The sequence below is a fragment of the Neoarthrinium moseri genome (assembly GCF_022829205.1).
Source record: "Neoarthrinium moseri strain CBS 164.80 chromosome Unknown scaffold13_Wmoseri_CBS_16480, whole genome shotgun sequence".
NCBI lineage: Eukaryota > Fungi > Ascomycota > Sordariomycetes > Amphisphaeriales > Apiosporaceae > Neoarthrinium > Neoarthrinium moseri.
In genome coordinates this window covers 42,051-61,319 of record NW_026055127.1, presented here as the reverse complement: position 1 = coordinate 61,319, position 19,269 = coordinate 42,051, and the positions used below count along the sequence as shown (strand labels likewise).

Here is a 19,269-nt window from a genome sequence, read left to right as displayed (position 1 = left end):
GTGCGAAGTACCGAACGACACTGGGTACCCGGCTGACGAGACGGCCGGCTCCCCTGTAGTCTAGCCTCAGCCACCACTCTGCACACCATGAGCACACAAAGTACTCTTACAAGAGCAGCGTCGGGTCTCCCTGGCCACCGAAGGCCCCCCTCTCCATGGCCCCTCGGACTCCTGCTTCTCCATTTCTTCACGTCGCATGTTTCCTCCAATGTACTACTCTAATGGGCATGTTACAAACCCCTTTCCTGCAGTAAGTCATGGGGCTATGAGTGAACACTTAGTCCAAAGAACCGGCCGTCGGCACAGCTCTGCCGATGGGCCACGTCCTAGTATAGAGCCCAAGTACTCGAAGAATTCGTTCATTATGAGACTCAAGAAGCCTTTCAAGGGACGCAGCAAATTGGACGGCGTGGAAACTCTCAGTAGCGAGCCATCTTCTCCCAAGATGTTCGTGGATCCGAAAGACCTTGACCCGCTTCAAATGCAACCCGGAGATGAGGATCGGAACACGGCGTCAACTGAAGATGGCAATGGTTTGGATCTTTCCAGGGTTAATACAGACCCCGTGAACGACAGGAAACCATTCCATGTTCAGCCACTACAACTCAACAACGAGAAAAAACTGAACTACCCTTGGTCCGAAGCACAATCTGGTATTGGGCTAGACCTTGCGGGAAAAGACAGCGAGCTGCACCGCAAGGCAGTCTCAACCACCCAAGAAAGTCTGGAAGCGTTGGTTTTGTCTGGCAGACCGACACTGTATACTTCTCAGCAAGGCCTCAAGCAGGGACCTATCAACCCTTCGCAGCCACCAAAAGCACGCGGCAATGGCATATCGCCCCAGAGCAGTTGGCCGAAAGATCAGAACAAAATACAAGACTCCATGAGCTCACAGCTGACTCGTGTTCCCTTGGTGCGCAACGACTCAAGTTACACAGTCAAGACGGTAGCTGAGGTCATGACTGGACCGGATATGCCTGGACACATTTTCACACACGGGTCGGCAGAGGTCGATTCCAAAACGAAGAATGCCTCAGTCCGAGTCATAGAAGACGTGTCTGCGGTGAGCTACCCCTCGGGTCCGCGCCAAACCAACCCTACGCATGGGCCAGCGATGGTTCACCAGGCTGCCATGATCTCGACCAGCAGCAAGACACGTGACACAACGATCATCGTCACAGATACGGTCTGTGACACGTGCAACGGCCTTGAGTCCAACGTTCGCAAGCAGAGTATGGCCTTGAAGGACTTGGAGAAGGTCATAGAAGAACTTGAGGGCCAGAACAAAGAACTAAAGCGACAGATCCAAGAGAAAGGAGCAACAGAAACAAGCCTGAAGCACATAGAAGAACACTACCTCGCCCAGATAGCCGAGCTGGAGCAATCCAATGAATGGCTTCGAAATAAGGTCTCAGAGCAGGCGCTTCCGACTGGAAGGCAGGCGATCCCGGGTGTTGGTCTCCTTCCGGATAGCGACATCACAGAGAGGTGGCGAAAGCTGTCCTGGAATATGCGCCAACATGTCAGCAGCAACGTGGTCATGCCCTCAAAGTATCCCGTCTACGGCGAAAGTCGACTTGCTGTTCTGAACAAGATCACGCCAACATATACCCTCTTCTTGCGGTCTAAGAACGACCGCATAGATCTGGCTCAGGCAGTCATCTGGGACTACCTGGCAAATTACGTGTTTGCGTCACGTACCTGCTCAAGCTGGGGATATGGGTCTGGCAAATTCAGTGACCAACTCAAACCTATGAGTAAGCCAGTCTAACAAGCATTCAGCGGATGTTGTATTGCATGCTAACCTCGAGCGAAGCTGACAGTGTCTCGGCCGGCCACCGGCAAGACCGCAATTTCCACCTTTGGAGGAGTCAGACGGCGGCTCTCCTCGCCTCGTACGCGAAACCCGACGATGTCCAATCGCACGCGAGGAAACTTGTGGAGGACATCGAGAAGGATCTGAAGCACCTGCTGCAGAACTGGGGCAGCTGCCTGCGCAAGCAACTCTTTGGCCTCGTCATGGACGCCATCCAGCTCGACGTCGAACTCTCGCAGCAGAAGTCGTGGTGGTTCTGCGAGTACCCCGGGGTCTCGGACCGTCGCCATCGCTACGACATCGAGTTCCAGGGCGGATTGATGAAGGCGGTGAATGGCAACATCGACGAAGGTGCGACGCACGTGACGCTTATGGTCTCGCCTGCTCTCATGAAGGCGGGCAACTCGGCGGGAGACAACTACAACACGATAGAGGTGATCGTCGAGTGCTCGGTGCATCGGGGCAACCCGCGAATGCCGGTGGGCAAAGCGACCCCGGCGACTTCACAGGCGCTGGTGTCAGTGCGCCACGATCCGATGGCCTACCAAAATGCCCTCCGGGACAAGAGGAAAGCTCAGAGCGAGGCGGAGAGCCAGACACTCGGCAGCAAGATACTCAAGAGCATGGGTATATAGTCAATCAAAGTGTTGATGTAGAATGGTTGGGGACCTGAACATCAACTTCGGGGAAATCTCGACTCGCTGTTACTTTCGGGCTGGATGGTATTGTTGAGGACAGGTGTAATCAATAAGCCAAGGCAATTGATGTCCCATACTGCAAGAAATTGACCGTGGATTATGAATACAAGCACTTTTTCCTTTTGAAAGCTGGTCCGATGCTATTGCATGTGGTTGTTCACATAAAAAACTTGATCAGGGACATGTGCACCTAGATAGATGTAAGCCGGCTACGTGCGTCCTTAGGGGGAACTTTACGGCTTTTTGTCATGTGAAGCCCGTAATCGCACATTCCCCAACGCTCAAGGTGTCCTTTTCATAGCGATAAAACTGGACAGACTCCAGGCACCGAGATTTCGTGGTCAGTCTGGACACTTGAGCTGGTAAAATGTTGTTGAAGCCTCGCGATCAGGCAACCAAGTGACCCGAAGGAGGTGAAAGCCGCGTCACGGCTGAGAGTAGAGTGTCATCTCGGGGGGGAATTATGGATGCTTGCAAACGTGTCCAAAAGGGGCCGCCGATAGTTTCGTGGTATTTGAGAGAGCGATATCCACATTGGAAATGTGACCAGGAACATTGATTCCCTTGTCCGATCCCGTTTGTCCGTTAAGGGAGCAAGGCATCCAAGTCCAAGTTGTCAAGTCACGACCCTGCCGGCCTGCTGTGTGTCGACTCGTTTAGTTGGCGATCTGCGCGACCACAAACGGCGGCTGATCGACGCACGGCTCGTTATCAGGCCCCCTGCCCACGGTCGACTGCCCACCTGAGCTGGTTTCCCCCCTGTTTGCCCCTGGTCCGCCTGAGGTCAGGCGCGATAAGCTGAAGGGACTCAAGGGACGCCAAGCCGTGGGGTTCAACCGCGGGGAGGCACCGCAACCGTCATCGAAGGCAGCTCCAGCGGTTCCGTCAGCCCAGCAGCCCCAGCAGCCCCGCAGTACCGCAGTCTAACTAGTTGAAGAGCCCGCCGTTCAGTCAGCTGCCCACGCTACACTCGCGTTAGAGTTGCTAGGCTCCTGGTAACTCATACCTAGGTACCCTTTGTGCAGATAGCTTCGTCACCAGGGCATACCTCGAAGGCTATGTAACCAGGCAGTAAGTGAGGTCCAGTGCTCGCCCGCTCCCACGACGAACTTGCCTCGCCTGGCTTACTCACCAGCATCCCATCCCATCCATCCCATCCCATCCCATTCCTAGCTCCGAAAGAAACCTTGGTTTCACCCGTCTGGCCTGTCAGACACATGTTGGAGCCGAGTGCTGCCGATCCAGCCGGCCTCGTCAGTCTGCATTCCTGCCTTCTTTCTTCTTTCTCGAGACTCCCGGGTTGATCGTCTGCTCCACCGAGATCACACCTGCCGTCGACTTCGCCAGCAGTGGCGCTAGACCCGATTCCCGTCTTATCTTACAACCTCGCTGGCGAACAGTACCAAAGTCCTGGGCGGCACGATATCTCGGTGCTGACCTAAAACGATATACGAACCCTCGAAAACCCCATTCTTCAGACATCCGTCCTCGCGCCGGTCGCCCGTCATGTTCGACATATTCCCCAAGATCCTCAGCTCCATCGCCTCCTTCCTCTTCCCGCTGTTCGCCTCTTACAAGGCGCTCAAGACCTCAGACCCGGCCCAGCTGACGCCATGGCTGATGTACTGGTCTGTCCTCTCGTGCGCGCTCCTGGTCGAGTCCTGGTTCGAGTTCATCCTCGTCTGGGTGCCCTTCTACGCCTACCTGCGCCTGCTGTTCCTGCTGTACCTCGTGCTCCCGCAGACCCAGGGCGCCCGCTACCTGTACGAGACTTACCTGCACCCCTACCTCGAGGAGAACGAGGGCAACATCGAGGACTTCATCGCCAGCGCCCACGATAGGCTCAAGGCCGCCGGCATGGCCTACCTGAAGCAGGCCATCGAGATGCTCAAGACCAGGGTGCTGGGCCTGCCCCCGACCGCCGAGCGCGACGAGGACGTCCGCGCCAAGGAGGCGCCCCAGTCCTACACCCAGACGTTGCTGGCTAGGTTCAGCGTCCCTGCGGCCCGGTGGACGAGCGGCGTCGGCGGCGCGACCGGCGCCGGCCACGACTTCTACAACCTCCTGGCGGGCGCCGTGAGCGCCGCCACTGGGGCCGGTGCGCTAGGCGCCGCCGGATCCGGCGCATACAGAGGAGCCAGCCGCGGCGGAGAAGATCTGTCGGCGAGCGGGACCCTGGTGCCCGACAACATCCGCGGCGCCGACGAGAAGATGAGCTTCATCGCGCTGCAGAAGGAGAAGCTCGGGTTCCTGCTCACCGCCCTCGACAAGGAGGCTAAGGAGCTCGAGAAGGGCGAGCAGGACCGCAAGGCGCAGGAGGCCGCACGCAAGGACACGCGGCCCACGAGCATGAGCCTCGACGGCGGGGAGGCCACCGCGGCCGTCTCGTCGTCGAGCAGGCCGCAGAGCGGGCACAGCATGTTCAGTGCGCTGAGCAAGAGCAAGAGCGAGGTCGACTTCGAGAAGATCGAGGCCGAGAGCGGCGCCGAGGACGACGTCAACGACGGCCTCAGACACCGGCCGCAGGCTGCCAGTAGGACCGGCAGCAGCAAAGCCCCCTGGAACTTCCTGGGCTGGGGGTCCATGACGACGGGCGAGCCGACAGAGGGCCCGAACGAGCCCCAGGACTAGTACTACTAAGCCCCATGGGACGCCAACTTTTGAGAAATGATAGATACCTCCTTTGCATGCACGACGGGTTTGTGATTTTGGGGAACAGGGGTTAGGTAACGGTTCTGGACGGCGGCGCGAGGTGTTCTTACAGGTTTCCCCTTGATTTCGAATGAACCAGGCTCGTCTAGGTCTGAGCCGGTCGAAGAGTTGCATCTGGGCTTGGTCTCTCATGAAGACGGTAGAGAGGAGTGGGTGATGGCCTAGATCTTCAGCAGACGGCCGATGCCGCGTGTATCATTACTGCGCAATCCCAACATTCACTATCAACTCTGATATACTCGCCCCGTCTGGGTAAAACATCTGGCTCGCGAGTCTTGCACCAGTCTTCGCCCTACCGGCGAGGCATATGATCACAACGCGGCATACTGTGCATGTGGCATTGTCATTAAAGGAGATTGGTGTACTATTATTGCACGTTAGTCGCTCTGGCGGAGCAGCTCCCCATTCTAGTCAGGGGTTGTCTATCAGTGTCTGAAATTACCCGTATGTCGTCTTGTACATGCCTTCCAGGCCGCTTCTTTCTATCGTACAGTCCCTGCCCACAGAGGACATATCCTCTATACACTCGCCCACCACCAGACGTTACTCGTCCGGGCTAGAGCCTCATACACGAATGCGTCTGTAATACGTCCGGCCGGGTGGCCGCCCTGAGCAAAACTCCCAAGTCGTCTTCTTATAGGGTCGTCTTCTTGTAGGGGTACCGTATCTCGTCGTCCTTGCGCAGCCAGATCTGCTTCCTCTTCTTGGAGGTGGCGTGCTCGACCCAGACCTGGTGGGCGTGCTCCCTCATGAACTTGCGGATGAAGCGCGGGTCCCACAGCTCCGAGGCGATGCCCAGGTCCTTGCAGCAGCGCATCAGCGCGTTCGACTTGCAACCCTCGGCCGCCGTCGAGATGCCGTCATCGCTGAAGTACTGCATCTCGCCGCGCGCCTGGCCGACAAACCTGTGATTTCCCGCTCACGTTAGAATAATGCTAGCCATCAGACGAGGACCACTCCTCGCGGCTGGATTGGATGGTCAGAAGGGACGGGAATCCTTACCGGCCATGTGCAACCAGGGCATAGTCCCGATACACTATGCGCTCCGTCACAACCAGTTCGCCCCTGGGCGCGAGGCCCCAGCCGCCGGGCCCGAAGGCCGCGTTCAGCACGCGCCGGTACTTGATCTCGGGCAGGTACAGGATGCCATCGGGCTTGACCTCGATGTCGTCGGCCTCGAGCGGGGCCTGCAGCAGGCTGGCGACCTCGGGGTCGAAGGTGCTGGTGCCGAGGCCGTGGAAGGACGAGGCCCAGTCGATGGGGCTGCCGGCGTCGTTCTGCGTCGGCGGCGCGTCCGGCAGCGGCTTCCCCGAGACCTGCGGGATGCGGCGGTGCGTGGCCTGGCCCGGCGCCGGCGCCTCGGCGGCCGGGTTGGGCACGTGGTGGCCCGCCGGCTCGATCTTCCTGACCAGCGTCTTCTTGGCCGGAGCGGCGGGCGACGCCGCCGCCGGCTTGGTCGGCGAGGGTTTGGAGGCGGTCGCTGTGGCGGCCGTCCGTGACGAGGGCAGCGTCTTGCTGTATGTGCTCGTCTTCGGGGTGGCGGCGGACGCGAAGGTCCTCGGGGACCGGTGGGCCAGTCTGAGGTGCTGCGCTGCTATGCGCAGCGGCGTGGAGGCTCGCGAGGCCATTGGATCTGTCGGAGGGGGTGGATGTCTATATCACGGGCGACGAGGACGATAGATGGGCGGGCTGGCTGGCTAGCTGGCTGCGATTGAAGCTTTGGAAATTTTGGACGACGACGACGACGCAGGTTTGCCGCGCCGATGCGCAGGCTCGGGGCGCTGGAGGCCGCGTGCAGGGCCTGCGCGCCTGCGGTCGGTCGGGGCGCTGCGGGCCGAGCTTCTTAGTGGCTGCCAGTGAGAGAGAGAGAGAGAGAGAGAGAGAGAGAGACACACAGAGCCAAGTTAATGGCAGCTGGTGTGATGAGGTGATGTGACATTCATGAAGCTGTGAGTGCCAATTACGGAGCAGGCCCAGGAGGCAGAGTAGTGTCTTGTGATGCATTATAATAGCATACTCAGTTATGTATGTGAAGACGCCGTGTCAAGGTCTACGTTATGCGTCTTTGGTCGACGTCCTCTCATCGTTGTTGTGTTTTTTCCAGCACGCCCTGAATACCTCCATCTAGGCGCTCGTCAGCGAGCTGTTCGCAGGCAGCGTAGTGCGTCATGAGACTTTGCAGTGGTGTCTCGTGTCTGGCTGTACAGAAACGTACCTCTTCTTTGCACGCCCGCCAATCCTTCTTCTCGAAATAGCAGTCCGTCAACTTCATGTTCTCATCTAGATGGAATCCGTGTTAGTCCTTGAATGAGGCGGCTCAAAAGTGCATGGGCCTGGGCCGGCCGCCGCTCAATGTCGTACCTGCGCATCCGGTGCTGAAGATCCGCTTGTCCCTGCATGGCAGTGGCCCGCATTAGCCCTCGACTTCCATGCGCGAAATGTTGCGTGCTGCTCACCATTCGTCCGGTTCGTCGTCGGCCTCGGACGAGTTCGTCTGCTCTGTCCTCTTTTCGTCGTTTGACATCCTGGACGGTACAAGCTAGTCTGGGCTGTTTGTTGAGTCCAGCTCGGGGCCACCCACCGATCGACTTGGTGGGATATTTTAGCGGCCGTGGCGGCTCTGTGCGGCGTTACGGTTACGGTACGGGTCCCCGAGCGCGCGCAGAGGCGGCGGCCAAGAGGCGATAGATGACTTCCCTGCCTCTTCGACAAACTTGAAACTGCTTCGTTGTCCTGCACTTCGCATCCGCCAAGATTTTCTGCCTTCGGAGTTTCTGAAAAGGAAGTGCAGGAGTCTTGCATAGGTGCGGTCTCTTGTGCCTGGGCCGATTTGAAGGATCCGACAAGCCACTTGATCACGACTTTGCTCCTGGTCCTGCCACCCGGATCAACTACTATGACGGCCCGGAAGCTCAATGTCCTGGTATACACCGGCACTGGGACCACGATAGAATCTGTCAAGCACGCCATCTACTCGCTGCGCCGCCTTCTGGCCCCAAACTACTATGCAGTGATCCCCATTACCGAAACAACACTGCTCAAGGAGCCGTGGCAGTCTACCTGTGCCCTCCTTGTCTTCCCTGGCGGTGCCGACTTGGGCTACTGCCGAGCACTGAACGGCGCTGGTAACTCTTTGATTTCCCAGTATGTGCGCCGAGGTGGAGGCTACCTGGGCTTTTGTGCAGGTGGCTATTACGGTAGTCAAAAGTGCGAGTTTGAGGTCGGCAACAAGGCCATGGAGGTCATCGGTCCTCGCGAACTAGCCTTTTTTCCTGGCATCTGCAGGGGCGGTGCGTTCAAGGGCTTTCAGTATCAGAGCGAGAAGGGCGCCAAGGCTGTGAGACTTCACGTACAGAAGGATGCCTTCAAGGGGGCAGGCGTCCTCCCGGATGAGGTGCTGTCATATTACAATGGTGGCGGAGTGTTCATCCCACGTTCAGTCGGCGGCGTTGAGGTGCTGGCCACTTACGCCGATGAGCTCGACGTTGACGGCGGCGATCGGAAGGCAGCTGCCGTCTTCTGTACCGTAGGCCAAGGCTCGGCTTGCCTCACTGGCCCGCATCCAGAGTTCGCCCCTGAGAATCTCAGTCATCAGTATGATGTACCAGGATATGATGAGCTTATCTCCAGCCTCAAAGCGGCCGACGGCGCTCGGTCGACCTTCTTGAAAGCTTGCTTGATGAAGCTGGGCCTCGAAGTCAACCAGGAGTCGTCCACGGTACCATCGCTTTCCCGAATGCATCTTTCAGCAATGACAAGCTCCGAGGTGGACGACCTACTTCACTCGTTACAAGAAGCTATCACCAAGGAAGATGGTGAGGAGTATATCAATGGCGAGAACGATGTGTTTCACTTGGAAAGGCCAGACACTAAGTGGGACATGAACGCTCTCAAGAAAACCTTGTCAAATGAGAGTGGCAAGAACCTCGACGGCATCATTGATTACTCGAGCATACCTAAGCGGGTCATCATCCATGATGAGTCTTGGCCAGACACCAAGGAAACCCCCTATTTCAATCACCATGCTTTCTATGGCGGTCTGAAATCATATCGGGCAGTCGATCCCGACGCTGAGGAATGGGGCGACTACTTCATGTACGGCGAAGTAGTGACCAGCACCAACACACTTCTGGAGAAGAACTACAAACTCTTGTCGAAATTGCCAACTGGCTTCACCCTGGCTGCAACCACGCAAGTCGCTGGCCGCGGACGCGGTAATAACGTCTGGGTATCTCCCGCCGGTGCCTTGATCATGTCTACTGTCATCAACCATCCCGCACACCTCGCCCCGAGTCGACCGATCGTCTTTATCCAATACCTGGCAGCCATTGCCATAGTTGAGGCCGTGAAGTCCTACGATAAAGGCTACGGAGATGTGCCCGTGAAACTCAAGTGGCCTAACGATATTTATGCACTCGATCCGCGAGATAAGTCGGACAAGCCATCGTACGTGAAGATCGGGGGCATTCTCTCAAACTGTGCCTATTCATCGGGGTCCTATCAGATCGTGCTGGGTATCGGCATCAATACAACAAATGGACGTCCGACAACTTCCTTGGATGCGCTGCTCCCGAGCCATTTAGCTCCTTTCCGGATTGAGAGGCTGGTGGCTAGGATTGTCACGCGATTGGAAGTGCTTTACAAGCAGTTCGTCAAGAAGGGATTCACCAGAGAGATGGAGGAGAAGTACTACACCCACTGGCTCCACGGTCGCCAGATCGTGACCCTGGAGGCCGAGGGTGGCGTCCGGGCCAGGATCGTTGGCATCACGAGAGACTGGGGCATGCTTATGGCGGAGGAACTTAGAAATGATGAAAGCAACATGCCTACGGGCAAGATGTGGGCGCTGCAAAGCGATGAAAATAGTTTTGATTTCTTCAAGGGCCTTGTCCGGCGGAAGGTGTAGGGGGTGAGAGTAAGAACGGAATGCAATTCACTGTGTACTCTATTATAGATCAGCCGCATTGGGAATCGAAGAGTTGACCTTTGAATTCTGTCACGTCTGTTGTTGTCGCAGATCTTGTTTGACCAAGAAGCCCGCCATGAAGACAATTGCGTTGTCGACAGCATGTGACCTCGTGTTTCAAGTTGTCTCCGATTATTATAGGAGTCAGCTTGCCAGACATGGGCCTGGGCCGGTGCCAATTAATGCTGACAGGGACAATTCTGTTAGCCTATATAAACCCATTAGTATTCACTTTGCCAAAGGGTTATCATTTTTCTTCTACACGGCCCCTTTTCACACCATCTTTTGTAGCATAAACCAAATTAAGTTGTTCTGGGTCTGGTCCAGTACTTCAAACCATCATTACCCGCAGACATAAGTACCAAAATGGCTACATAGCAGACCGACGAGCAGCTCGTTGCCTCCACATCGGTAACCAGGTACATATTCACACGAACCTCGTTCGTCAAGCGAGAAATTCCACTCAACGAGCGAGAGATGAGTCGCTCAACTGGGCTGCCAGTTGCGCAGCGCTGGGACGAGCAGCGTTTCAGAAACGAGGCTGCGGCTTTAGAGCTCGTCAGCACCAACACCACAATCCCTGTCCCCAAGCTTCTCTCCTGGGGCAGGGACGAGAAGGGACTCCTGTTCCTGGAAACAGAACTTCTCCAGAGGTCCGTGTGTTGTGATACGGCTGGTGACCACTGCAGAATGCCAAAACTCCACGGTGCTACTACTGGAGAGTGTGTAGACTGCAGAAGAATCGCCAGGGACAATGCGAACCGATTCATTTATGACACCGTCCTGCCACAGCTCCAAATCCTGAAGCACAACACTACAGGGTTGAACGGATTCGTGATCCCATCACGTTGGGTCACAGACTGGGATCAGAGAGAGTTATGGAGTCCAAAGCGGTCCGATGTTGACGAGTTTGTCTTCTGTCACCTCAACCTGACAGCTCATAATCTTATGCTTGACTCGGAGACCTTGGAAGTCATGGCATTGATTGACTGGGAAGACGCGGGCTTCTTTTCCCCGGAGTTCCAGCAGTGGCGATATTTTCGAGAGGAGTTATTTGATTTGTATGATGACCACGAGTGGATTCGCAAGTGTATATCACTTATTGACCGGTAAATTGCGTTAAACAATGAGTTGATCCATTACATGTACACCCAAAAGTCGTATATCATCATTTTTCTTCATTCTACAATTAGTCTTTACTTCAGACTCTTACTTCATTCCGTAGCCCATACATTGATCCACGATATCTTACCCCAGCAAGATTGGTGTTCTTCCACAAAATCCAAGATAACCTCGCGACTTACAATCGAGCCCATTACACAGTGGTGCACGCAGCGATTTTGACCCGTCACAGGCACAATGTATCCACCCAGAAGCCAATGTCCCAGCGTGTCCCACGTCTGGTACCGGATGGCCTACGTCGGTACTTGCTGGTGAAAGCATCCGAATGTGTGAACCGTCAATCTGCTCTTTGTCCTTCACCACCCATCGGAGTATATTCACGAAAGCAACAACATCCTGGAATGCCGCTATTGAAATCTAGTCACCAGGTTGACGTCTGCATGCTCGCTGAATCCCCCGAAGGATATATTCAGGATACGAAGTCAAATCGGCTACGTCCCGCGATTCTGCGGCACACTATTGAAATCATACTGCATCTGGCCAGCGAGAGAAATATGCCTGCCTTCCGGGAAGGCAAGGATTGCCGATGTTTGACAACTACACCGCCTCTTTAAAAACTTCTTTGTTCCTCCCTGCATAACCTCCATGCAAGGGATGTTGACCTCTGTTATATCCTACGTCAATTTAAGGATGAACTTTCTCCACGTTCGAGTGCCAACTTCATTAACTGGTCCAGACTTTGACCGCTGCAACCCCAACACACCTCGAATATCTTTTGGCAGTTAAACCCCCCTTACAGTATCTCCATCGCCTTCCGAGTGTTCATAGTATGGCTACAATTCCGCCTGAGAAAGCTCCCAAGCCGGGTCTGAATATTTATGGCCGTGCAGCTGTGAACCCCGACAAGTTGACCATCGCAGCTGAGGAGCTTGGGTAAGTGTTCATCCTTCCAACATTGGCGGACTGTGTAGAAGTATGTATAAAACTAGTGTCGTACCAGTATTCCGTACAACTATATCCATATGGATATGCTCGCAGGCGAGCCGAAAACCGAGTGGTATGCTTCTATCAATCCCAATGGCCGCATGCCGGCCGTGGTACACATCAAGGAGGATGGCACGTCTGTCACAGTCTTTGAGAGCGGCTCTTGCTTGCTTTACCTCGCCAACGAGTTCGACAAAGAGCACACGCTCTCATACCCTATCGCTAAGCCCGAGTACTGGACACAGCTATCTTGGGTAAGCACTTGTTCCCAATCGGCTTTACCACATCCGCCTAACACCCGGCGCAGCTATCGTGGCAGTTTAACGGTTACGGCCCTATGATGGGCCAAGCAGCTTACTTCAATCGGTACGCAACTGCGCCGGTCCCATTTGCTAGCTGGCGTTTCACGTCTGAATGCCGACGATTGAACGACGTCCTGGATAAGCGCCCAGTAGGTCAAACAAAAGTCATTCGATTGCGGTTCGCGTCTTACCTGTGCTGCCTCCCCCTTCGTTGCCGGGGATCAACTGACTATCGCTGACTTTGCGGTCTTCATCTTTGCCCGCTCTAACAAGTGGTGTGGTGTTAACATTGACGACTATCTTAATGTTAAGGCATGGCATGTTAAACTTGCTCAGCGCCCCGCTTTCCGGAGGGGGCTCTTAGTCCCTGTACCATATCCATTTAGTGATGAGGCTGTTTCCGACCCCGAGAAACTTGACTTTTATTTGACGTTCCGAAAATTTGGGGGTCAGATGATTAAAGGGGCGACAGAGCAGTGACAGGCCGACGTGGTATCTGTACCTTCTGACCATGCCAACTATCAGTAGGCATTCCATGTCTCGTGTGCGTTATCGCGCCTTTCTAGAAAGAAGATTAAGAAGACTTGGAGGTAGCGGTATATCAACCACTTCAAGTTCGAAAATATTTAAAGTTCTCATCTCCTCTCGCCGCCAATCTCATCTAGCATCATAATTCTTTCAAACGTCCGCCCCATGGTGGGATTCTGTGAGCCGAAGGTACTGTTCATTCCAATTCGACGCACGAGGATAGATTATATGATTTGAGACGACATCAACCTGATTGCAGATTTATCGTATAACAGCCGTGGGCAAACCCTCCTCAGCTACATCATTACGGCAACGTGGTCATCCATGAACTTGCTAATGTCTCCCAAAAAGAGCGCAGCCACAATGGACACACCACCAAACGCGACGCTGGCGTAGTACACCCACTTATACGACTCAGCGTAGGCCACTTGCCCAGCTCTGACGACTGCGTCATACAGTGCTTGGTTACCAGCTATCCCGGGAATGTCAGCTATACGGTCGATCAGACTCTCCGAGGTAAGCTCAATGACTTCTGCGATGACTGCGGTTGAGTTGATGCCCGCTTCCATCAGCGTACCCCCAATGTGGTGAACTGCCGCAGGCCCAAACTTAGACACGAATATGTTGAAGTAAACGCAGTACCCAATACTGCCCCCAATCACACGAATGCTGAGAGTTAATGCAGCGACTGTGGCAATGAGATCATCTGGGCATATGATGGTAGTGATGATGGATGCAGGGACGACGATTCCTCCAATACCAAGTCCAGCAATGACTAGAATTCCCCAGAGTTGAGACAAGTTGTCGACATCTGCAACGGCAATGGCGCCACAGCCGGCTGTCATGAGGACGGACGATGCTATCATCAAGGTTTTGTTCTGACCCCTGAAGACTGAAAGCAGCACCAGGACGACGACAGCGCCAACCATGATTCCGAAGCCGACGGGGAGACCTCGGACACCAACTCCGATCGGGTCATGTCCGTAGACATTGAATGCCTGGACGGGCCAGAACATAAGAATCGAGAAAAAGTTGGCGCCTGAGATAAAGGTGATGACCAGTGTCCAGATCAGAATGGATGGCGCTTGGTTAAGGCGGCGTGGGAACATTGGGTATTGTGCGAAGTAGGCTTCCCAGACGACGAAACCTATGAGTAGAGCGAGTCCAAGTATCAATGGAGCGAGGACGTGCGCAGAAGACCACTCGTACTGCGTGATTATTAGCTTGTTGCGCCGTTGTTAATATGATTTTGAGCTTGGGTGGGGTTTACCTGATAACCACCCCATTGCATCCCAGCCATGAATAAAATCATGCCTGTGATACTCAAGAACCCTCCCATATAGTCAATGCGACTGAGCACCTCGCGTCGGCTTAGACCTTCCGAGTTGACTCTTGGTGGGGGAAAGTAGAATACCACAGTCAGTACCAACCCAATAAAGGCCCACAGTGCACAAAACAAGCCCAAGTATCTCCAAGAGGAGTGATACGCGATGAGTTGTGCCCATAGAACCGAGGGACAGAATGGCACGATGGTGAATATCAGAGCTCCGACGTATATACCTCGCTTTGAAGTTGGAGCTAATTCGGATGTGGCAGCCAGGGCCGTAAGCTCGTTGATACCAGCTCCAACTCCGGCGAACACCATGCCACCTATAGACAGTTAGTTTTTAGGTATTCATCGGCCCATATCATCTAAACTTACAGATGAAAGCATTCATATCTTTGGCTGTAGAGCAGATTATCATGCCCAGCACGATGAATGATGCACCTATCCCTGAATGAGCTTCATACTGCGAGAAAATAGCTGCTGCATGGTGCCAAGAGTGCTAAGCCACTTGCTGTAACACGCACAAATGTCCCGTGGGTGTAGGTGTTCTTACCCATGATAGCTACATAGCGCCTACCGAGAAGATCTGACATTGAACCAACGAAAGGGCAGACGGCCGCAAGCGACAGGAGATTGGCAAGCACAAACCATACCCAGCGATCAGTGCCACCGAGTTCCCCGTAGATATATGGTGGCACCTGGATATAGTGTCAGCAGTTGGTGCTTGCTGGTATCTGTCATATACATACGCCGCCGAAGAGGTATACAGGGATCTGAGACCCGGTCCATAGGAAAGCCTGACCAAAGGTTAGTCTGGTCCTAGCGATGCTTGAATTGCTCGCTAGACATACCTGGGCAACTAGAGCCATCTTTGTCTTATTGGTCATCTTTCGATAAAATGTCAATACTTCTTCGGATAACTAGGTTCGCAGTGACTTACGGGTAGGTCTTGGTGTGGAGCACCATCTCCTGATTTGAATACTTCAGTATACTTGGTCATGTCTTTCGCCATAGTATTCAGTGCGCTTACCTTCTGTTCGCAACCCATCTTTCTCGTAATAGTTGCCTTTGCCAGGGACATTGTCCTGGGTTGAAACATGTTCAAGCTGGGAGACTTCACCCTTTTCTTGGTCTGAGCTGGTGGGAGCCAGGTCTGATCCTTCCCCAGATTTCGTTGCCATGATCAGTTCAAGGGTATCAATGGTACGACTTTGGAGATAAAAGTATGATGGTATGAGATATATTTCCTGTGCATTTAATAAATGGTACGCCGGAATATGGGAAAGGGGAGATGCTGATATAGATGTACGGAATTTCTCGTCACAAACCCCGCTTCATAGCTGCAACACCCATGCTACTGGTTTACACCAGTTGTAGCAAGGCGGCGTCGTAAGAACACAGTCTAGCGTCAGTCCTACTATCTGTACGGGATATCGTTCGCTGACAATGACGCTTTTTGACTGGGATATAGGGGTAGTTTCCCCGCATGGCGCACATGTGGTGGGGGTGAGTATCGAGAATCTGGGGTAGATGGGGCTCGATGTAACGTGCAGCACGACCAGGGACCGAGGTATCCTTTCGAAATCGTCAACAATCGACGCGAACCATGGACCTGGTACGACCGCCATGCCTGGAACTCGATACATGCGGATAAGGTTTCCGCAGATGCATTTGTCGGTGACAAACCTATACGCTCGACACTGGCCTTCGGGGCGATGACATGCACCGTCAGTCCGAGTATTCAGACTCATGATTATCCCGTAATGCTATAAATTGGGTTGCAGGCTGCTTGTCTCAAATGTGAATACCCCGCAAATCATTTGCTCGTCGGACTACAAGCCGCGCCTTTTCGTACGGACCACAATTATCGGCCGAGTCCTGCGACATTCCTCCGCACATCTTACATTGTTGCGGGAGCAGCTGGCCTGGTAGCACCAACTTTCACTTGAGCATGCGTAATACGTTGCTGAGCTGAATGAGCACGACTAACTTTACTATATACGGGGTTATTATCGAAGTACTGCAACTTGAGATGTCGAAGGAGAGGTGCTGGATAGCGCGACACAAACAGCGATTTGAGAAGAATCAGCATAGGCCGGTTTCATGGATGAATGGCTTGTCCAGAAAGTCTGCGATCTCACTCGCCTCGTTAGAGTTCCAATTCTATTGCTATGAGGAGTTCTGTGCTAAAGACGAACTCATATTATTGGCGCATCCCTAGGCCACGCCTTGTACTGCAGTCTTAGATTCTTCGCGGGGCTGCGAATGAAGCAGCAAGTTCTAGCCCAGTCCTTCGGGCTATGGCCAGCTGTCCTGGTTTGTTTCGTTACTTTATTGGCCGTAGCTTTGTGCTACGTCGGGTCTTCCAGGGCCTTGTGGCGGACCAGTGTCGTCCCCCGTACCATCAACGGCAACCATTCGCTGAAGAACCTGTCCTTAGTATATCTGCGGCTCATGTCTTGGCATGAAAGGGTTTCCCCACTGGGAAGTGATGCATACTGACTTTGGCAGTATTGAAAGCTGTCAGGCTGAACCTAGCATCTTGAGCTAAGTTGGGTGCTAGGACTAGGAAGATGATAGGCGTGTCCGACTCTGCCTGGCTTCTCTTATATCACGACGGGTCAAATCAAAGAGACTTCCCAGGGCGTGTAACCCTGCCCTGACAGTTTCTTTTGCGCGTCTTTGTTCGAAGCAATCTTTCTAGTCGTACTCGGGCTGTTGAAAGAAGAACGCGAGGTTTATTTGTTGCTACATCGAATACCTAGTCACACTTTCGTTTCCGTCTCGATCTTCCATGATACGGCAGTACGATTCCTGAATCTGGGAATCCTGGAACTCCCGTTGCGGCTTAGATATGAGAAAGGCGAACTCGGTTGTTTGGGCCACAGGCAAAACTTGGATAGTGGGATTACACCGGTAAAGCCCCACCAAAGCCGCCCTAAAGTCAGCCCCCCCCCTTCCGCAATCGGCCGCCGACGCAAGCCGGCCCTAGTCCTAGTGCTAGTAGAACATTGAGAGAGCGTTGCTGGTCATTCACAGGTACGTACTCCGTACATGTAGCAGTTAAAGACATCTAAACTCCCGTCTGGAACTCTTCTTCGATATCGTATATCGCAAAGTCGACTCGCAAAGATGGCATCTCAACTCCAGAACAGCAAGATCTGCTTCATCGGTGAGTAATTGGACTGAATTATCATGACCCACGTGCTGAGAATGACCTTGCAGGCGGTGGCAACATGGCTGCTGCCATCATCGGTGGCCTAGCTGCAAAGGGCCTCGACAAGCAGAACATCTGCGTCTCGGAACCCTGGGATGTCAACCGGGAGAAGATGGCCGCCCTCGGCGTGCGCACCACAACCTCCAATGTCGAGGCGGGGCAGGACGCCGACGTTCTTGTCCTGGCCGTGAAGCCCCAGGTCGCAAAGGGCGTTTGCCAGGAGCTCGGCGCATCGTGGGCGGAGCGCAAAACCCTTCCTGTGGTTGTTTCCATCGCAGCCGGCATCACGCTGGTCAGCCTCGTCGAGTGGTTCAAGCTCTCCGACGGGCGGACACCCCACGTTGTCCGCGTTATGCCCAATACCCCTGCGCTGGTTGGTGAGGGCGCGTCGGGCCTCTATGCAGGCTCTGACGTGACTGCCGCCGAGAAGGAGCTTGTCACCTCCCTACTGAGCAGTTTCAGCAAAGCGACGGAGTGGGTGGATAAGGAGGAGCTCCTCGATGTCGTCACCGGCCTGTCAGGTATTTTCTGCACTTCAGACCGATTTCTCTCAAAACTGCATTCTAACCGCTTCGTGAAGGCTCTGGACCTGCCTACTTCTTTGCCATGGTGGAACACCTGGTCTCCAGTGCTACAGCCCTGGGACTCTCGGAAGAGCAAGCTACCAGATTGGCGAAGCAAACATGCTTTGGCGCCGGCAAGATGATGGTTGAGTCCTCAGAAGACCCCGCACAGCTCCGTCGCAACGTGACCAGCCCCAACGGAACCACGCATGCTGCGCTTCAGAGCTTTGAAGCTTCTGGCTTCAAGGACATCGTGGACAAGGCTGTCAAGGCAGCTACCAGCCGAGGCGAGGAATTGGGCAAGATTCTTGGCCAGTCATAACGAGGTCGAAACGATCCTGAAACATAGATATGTTAAAAAAGTAAAACTAAGGCGCTGGAATTAGAATAAGAATGGTGGACTGGTATTGCCACAGTCTATGCAGCTTCAATCTTAAGCAGTTTCTGACCAGGCTTGATCTCAGATCTCAGATAAGGCACACTTGTAAGACTGATCAACGCCCATCAACATGTGCAGCAAATCCTAATCCGCATCACTAGCAAGCTGAAGAAAGCAGTATTTATCGCCTGCAGGGCAACGGATAGTTATCAATCACCACGTAGTCGTAGCCAAGCTTAATCCATTGGTACATTCGCACAATGTGGTGTATCTCTTACGTGCTCTCTCCTTTCGCATCTGTCTGACCAAAACCATTCTTTGTGCTGTCCTTAACCGGCTCTACTATCCTCCTTGGAGGTTTGACCCATACCCAATCATCATCGACAATATCGCTCCTAGGATCGTTGATGGCCGCTATCGCCTCTCGAAATTCCTCAAGAGTTCCTGGTTTCGAGATGCTTTCCAGCCACTTCTGGCCGTCTTTAGAACTTGTCGACCAAAAATTGAGCGGATTCCAAGTCCTCCTACCATTCGAATTCTCGTTGGGTGGCATGGTCAGAATGTGGAAAAAAGAAATTGAGTCGTACTGTATGCCGGTAAAAGCTCAAATCTCCACGTCTTCATTCTCTTCTACGTAGACTGCCAGTCGACTTTT

The 19,269-nt window shown here is 54.0% G+C and overlaps 9 protein-coding genes across 9 annotated transcripts; 6 read left to right on the top strand and 3 right to left on the bottom strand.

The window, feature by feature from the left end:
- Window positions 1–364: 364 nt before the first annotated feature.
- On the top strand, window positions 365–2,451 carry JN550_004619 (uncharacterized protein; the record flags this gene model as incomplete). Its single annotated transcript, XM_049316155.1, has 2 exons — window positions 365–1,757; window positions 1,817–2,451. The coding sequence occupies 2 exons, from the start codon at window positions 365–367 to the stop codon at window positions 2,449–2,451; spliced, it is 2,028 nt and encodes a 675-aa protein (XP_049173240.1).
- Window positions 2,452–4,020: 1,569 nt separating this feature from the next.
- JN550_004618 (uncharacterized protein) lies at window positions 4,021–5,145 on the top strand (the record flags this gene model as incomplete). Its single annotated transcript, XM_049316154.1, has 1 exon — window positions 4,021–5,145. One exon carries the CDS (start codon window positions 4,021–4,023, stop codon window positions 5,143–5,145), a length of 1,125 nt encoding a protein of 374 aa, XP_049173239.1.
- A 715-nt stretch (window positions 5,146–5,860) lies between these two features.
- On the bottom strand, window positions 5,861–6,854 carry JN550_004617 (uncharacterized protein; the record flags this gene model as incomplete). Its single annotated transcript, XM_049316152.1, has 2 exons — window positions 5,861–6,131; window positions 6,229–6,854. The coding sequence occupies 2 exons, from the start codon at window positions 6,852–6,854 to the stop codon at window positions 5,861–5,863; spliced, it is 897 nt and encodes a 298-aa protein (XP_049173238.1).
- A 452-nt stretch (window positions 6,855–7,306) lies between these two features.
- JN550_004616 (uncharacterized protein) lies at window positions 7,307–7,750 on the bottom strand (the record flags this gene model as incomplete). The annotated part of the gene is made up of 3 exons (XM_049316151.1): window positions 7,307–7,506; window positions 7,588–7,619; window positions 7,683–7,750. 3 exons carry the CDS (start codon window positions 7,748–7,750, stop codon window positions 7,307–7,309), a joined length of 300 nt encoding a protein of 99 aa, XP_049173237.1.
- Window positions 7,751–8,122: 372 nt separating this feature from the next.
- JN550_004615 (uncharacterized protein) lies at window positions 8,123–10,132 on the top strand (the record flags this gene model as incomplete). Its single annotated transcript, XM_049316150.1, has 1 exon — window positions 8,123–10,132. One exon carries the CDS (start codon window positions 8,123–8,125, stop codon window positions 10,130–10,132), a length of 2,010 nt encoding a protein of 669 aa, XP_049173236.1.
- Window positions 10,133–10,669: 537 nt separating this feature from the next.
- Window positions 10,670–11,305, top strand: JN550_004614 (uncharacterized protein; the record flags this gene model as incomplete). The annotated part of the gene is made up of 1 exon (XM_049316149.1): window positions 10,670–11,305. One exon carries the CDS (start codon window positions 10,670–10,672, stop codon window positions 11,303–11,305), a length of 636 nt encoding a protein of 211 aa, XP_049173235.1.
- An 838-nt stretch (window positions 11,306–12,143) lies between these two features.
- On the top strand, window positions 12,144–12,964 carry JN550_004613 (uncharacterized protein; the record flags this gene model as incomplete). Its single annotated transcript, XM_049316148.1, has 4 exons — window positions 12,144–12,247; window positions 12,315–12,552; window positions 12,606–12,664; window positions 12,913–12,964. The coding sequence occupies 4 exons, from the start codon at window positions 12,144–12,146 to the stop codon at window positions 12,962–12,964; spliced, it is 453 nt and encodes a 150-aa protein (XP_049173234.1).
- A 460-nt stretch (window positions 12,965–13,424) lies between these two features.
- JN550_004612 (uncharacterized protein) lies at window positions 13,425–15,636 on the bottom strand (the record flags this gene model as incomplete). The annotated part of the gene is made up of 8 exons (XM_049316147.1): window positions 13,425–14,336; window positions 14,399–14,778; window positions 14,831–14,896; window positions 15,009–15,153; window positions 15,205–15,252; window positions 15,307–15,342; window positions 15,396–15,424; window positions 15,486–15,636. The coding sequence occupies 8 exons, from the start codon at window positions 15,634–15,636 to the stop codon at window positions 13,425–13,427; spliced, it is 1,767 nt and encodes a 588-aa protein (XP_049173233.1).
- A 1,951-nt stretch (window positions 15,637–17,587) lies between these two features.
- On the top strand, window positions 17,588–18,557 carry JN550_004611 (uncharacterized protein; the record flags this gene model as incomplete). Its single annotated transcript, XM_049316146.1, has 3 exons — window positions 17,588–17,627; window positions 17,681–18,193; window positions 18,253–18,557. The coding sequence occupies 3 exons, from the start codon at window positions 17,588–17,590 to the stop codon at window positions 18,555–18,557; spliced, it is 858 nt and encodes a 285-aa protein (XP_049173232.1).
- Between the last annotated feature and the right edge of the window lie 712 nt (window positions 18,558–19,269).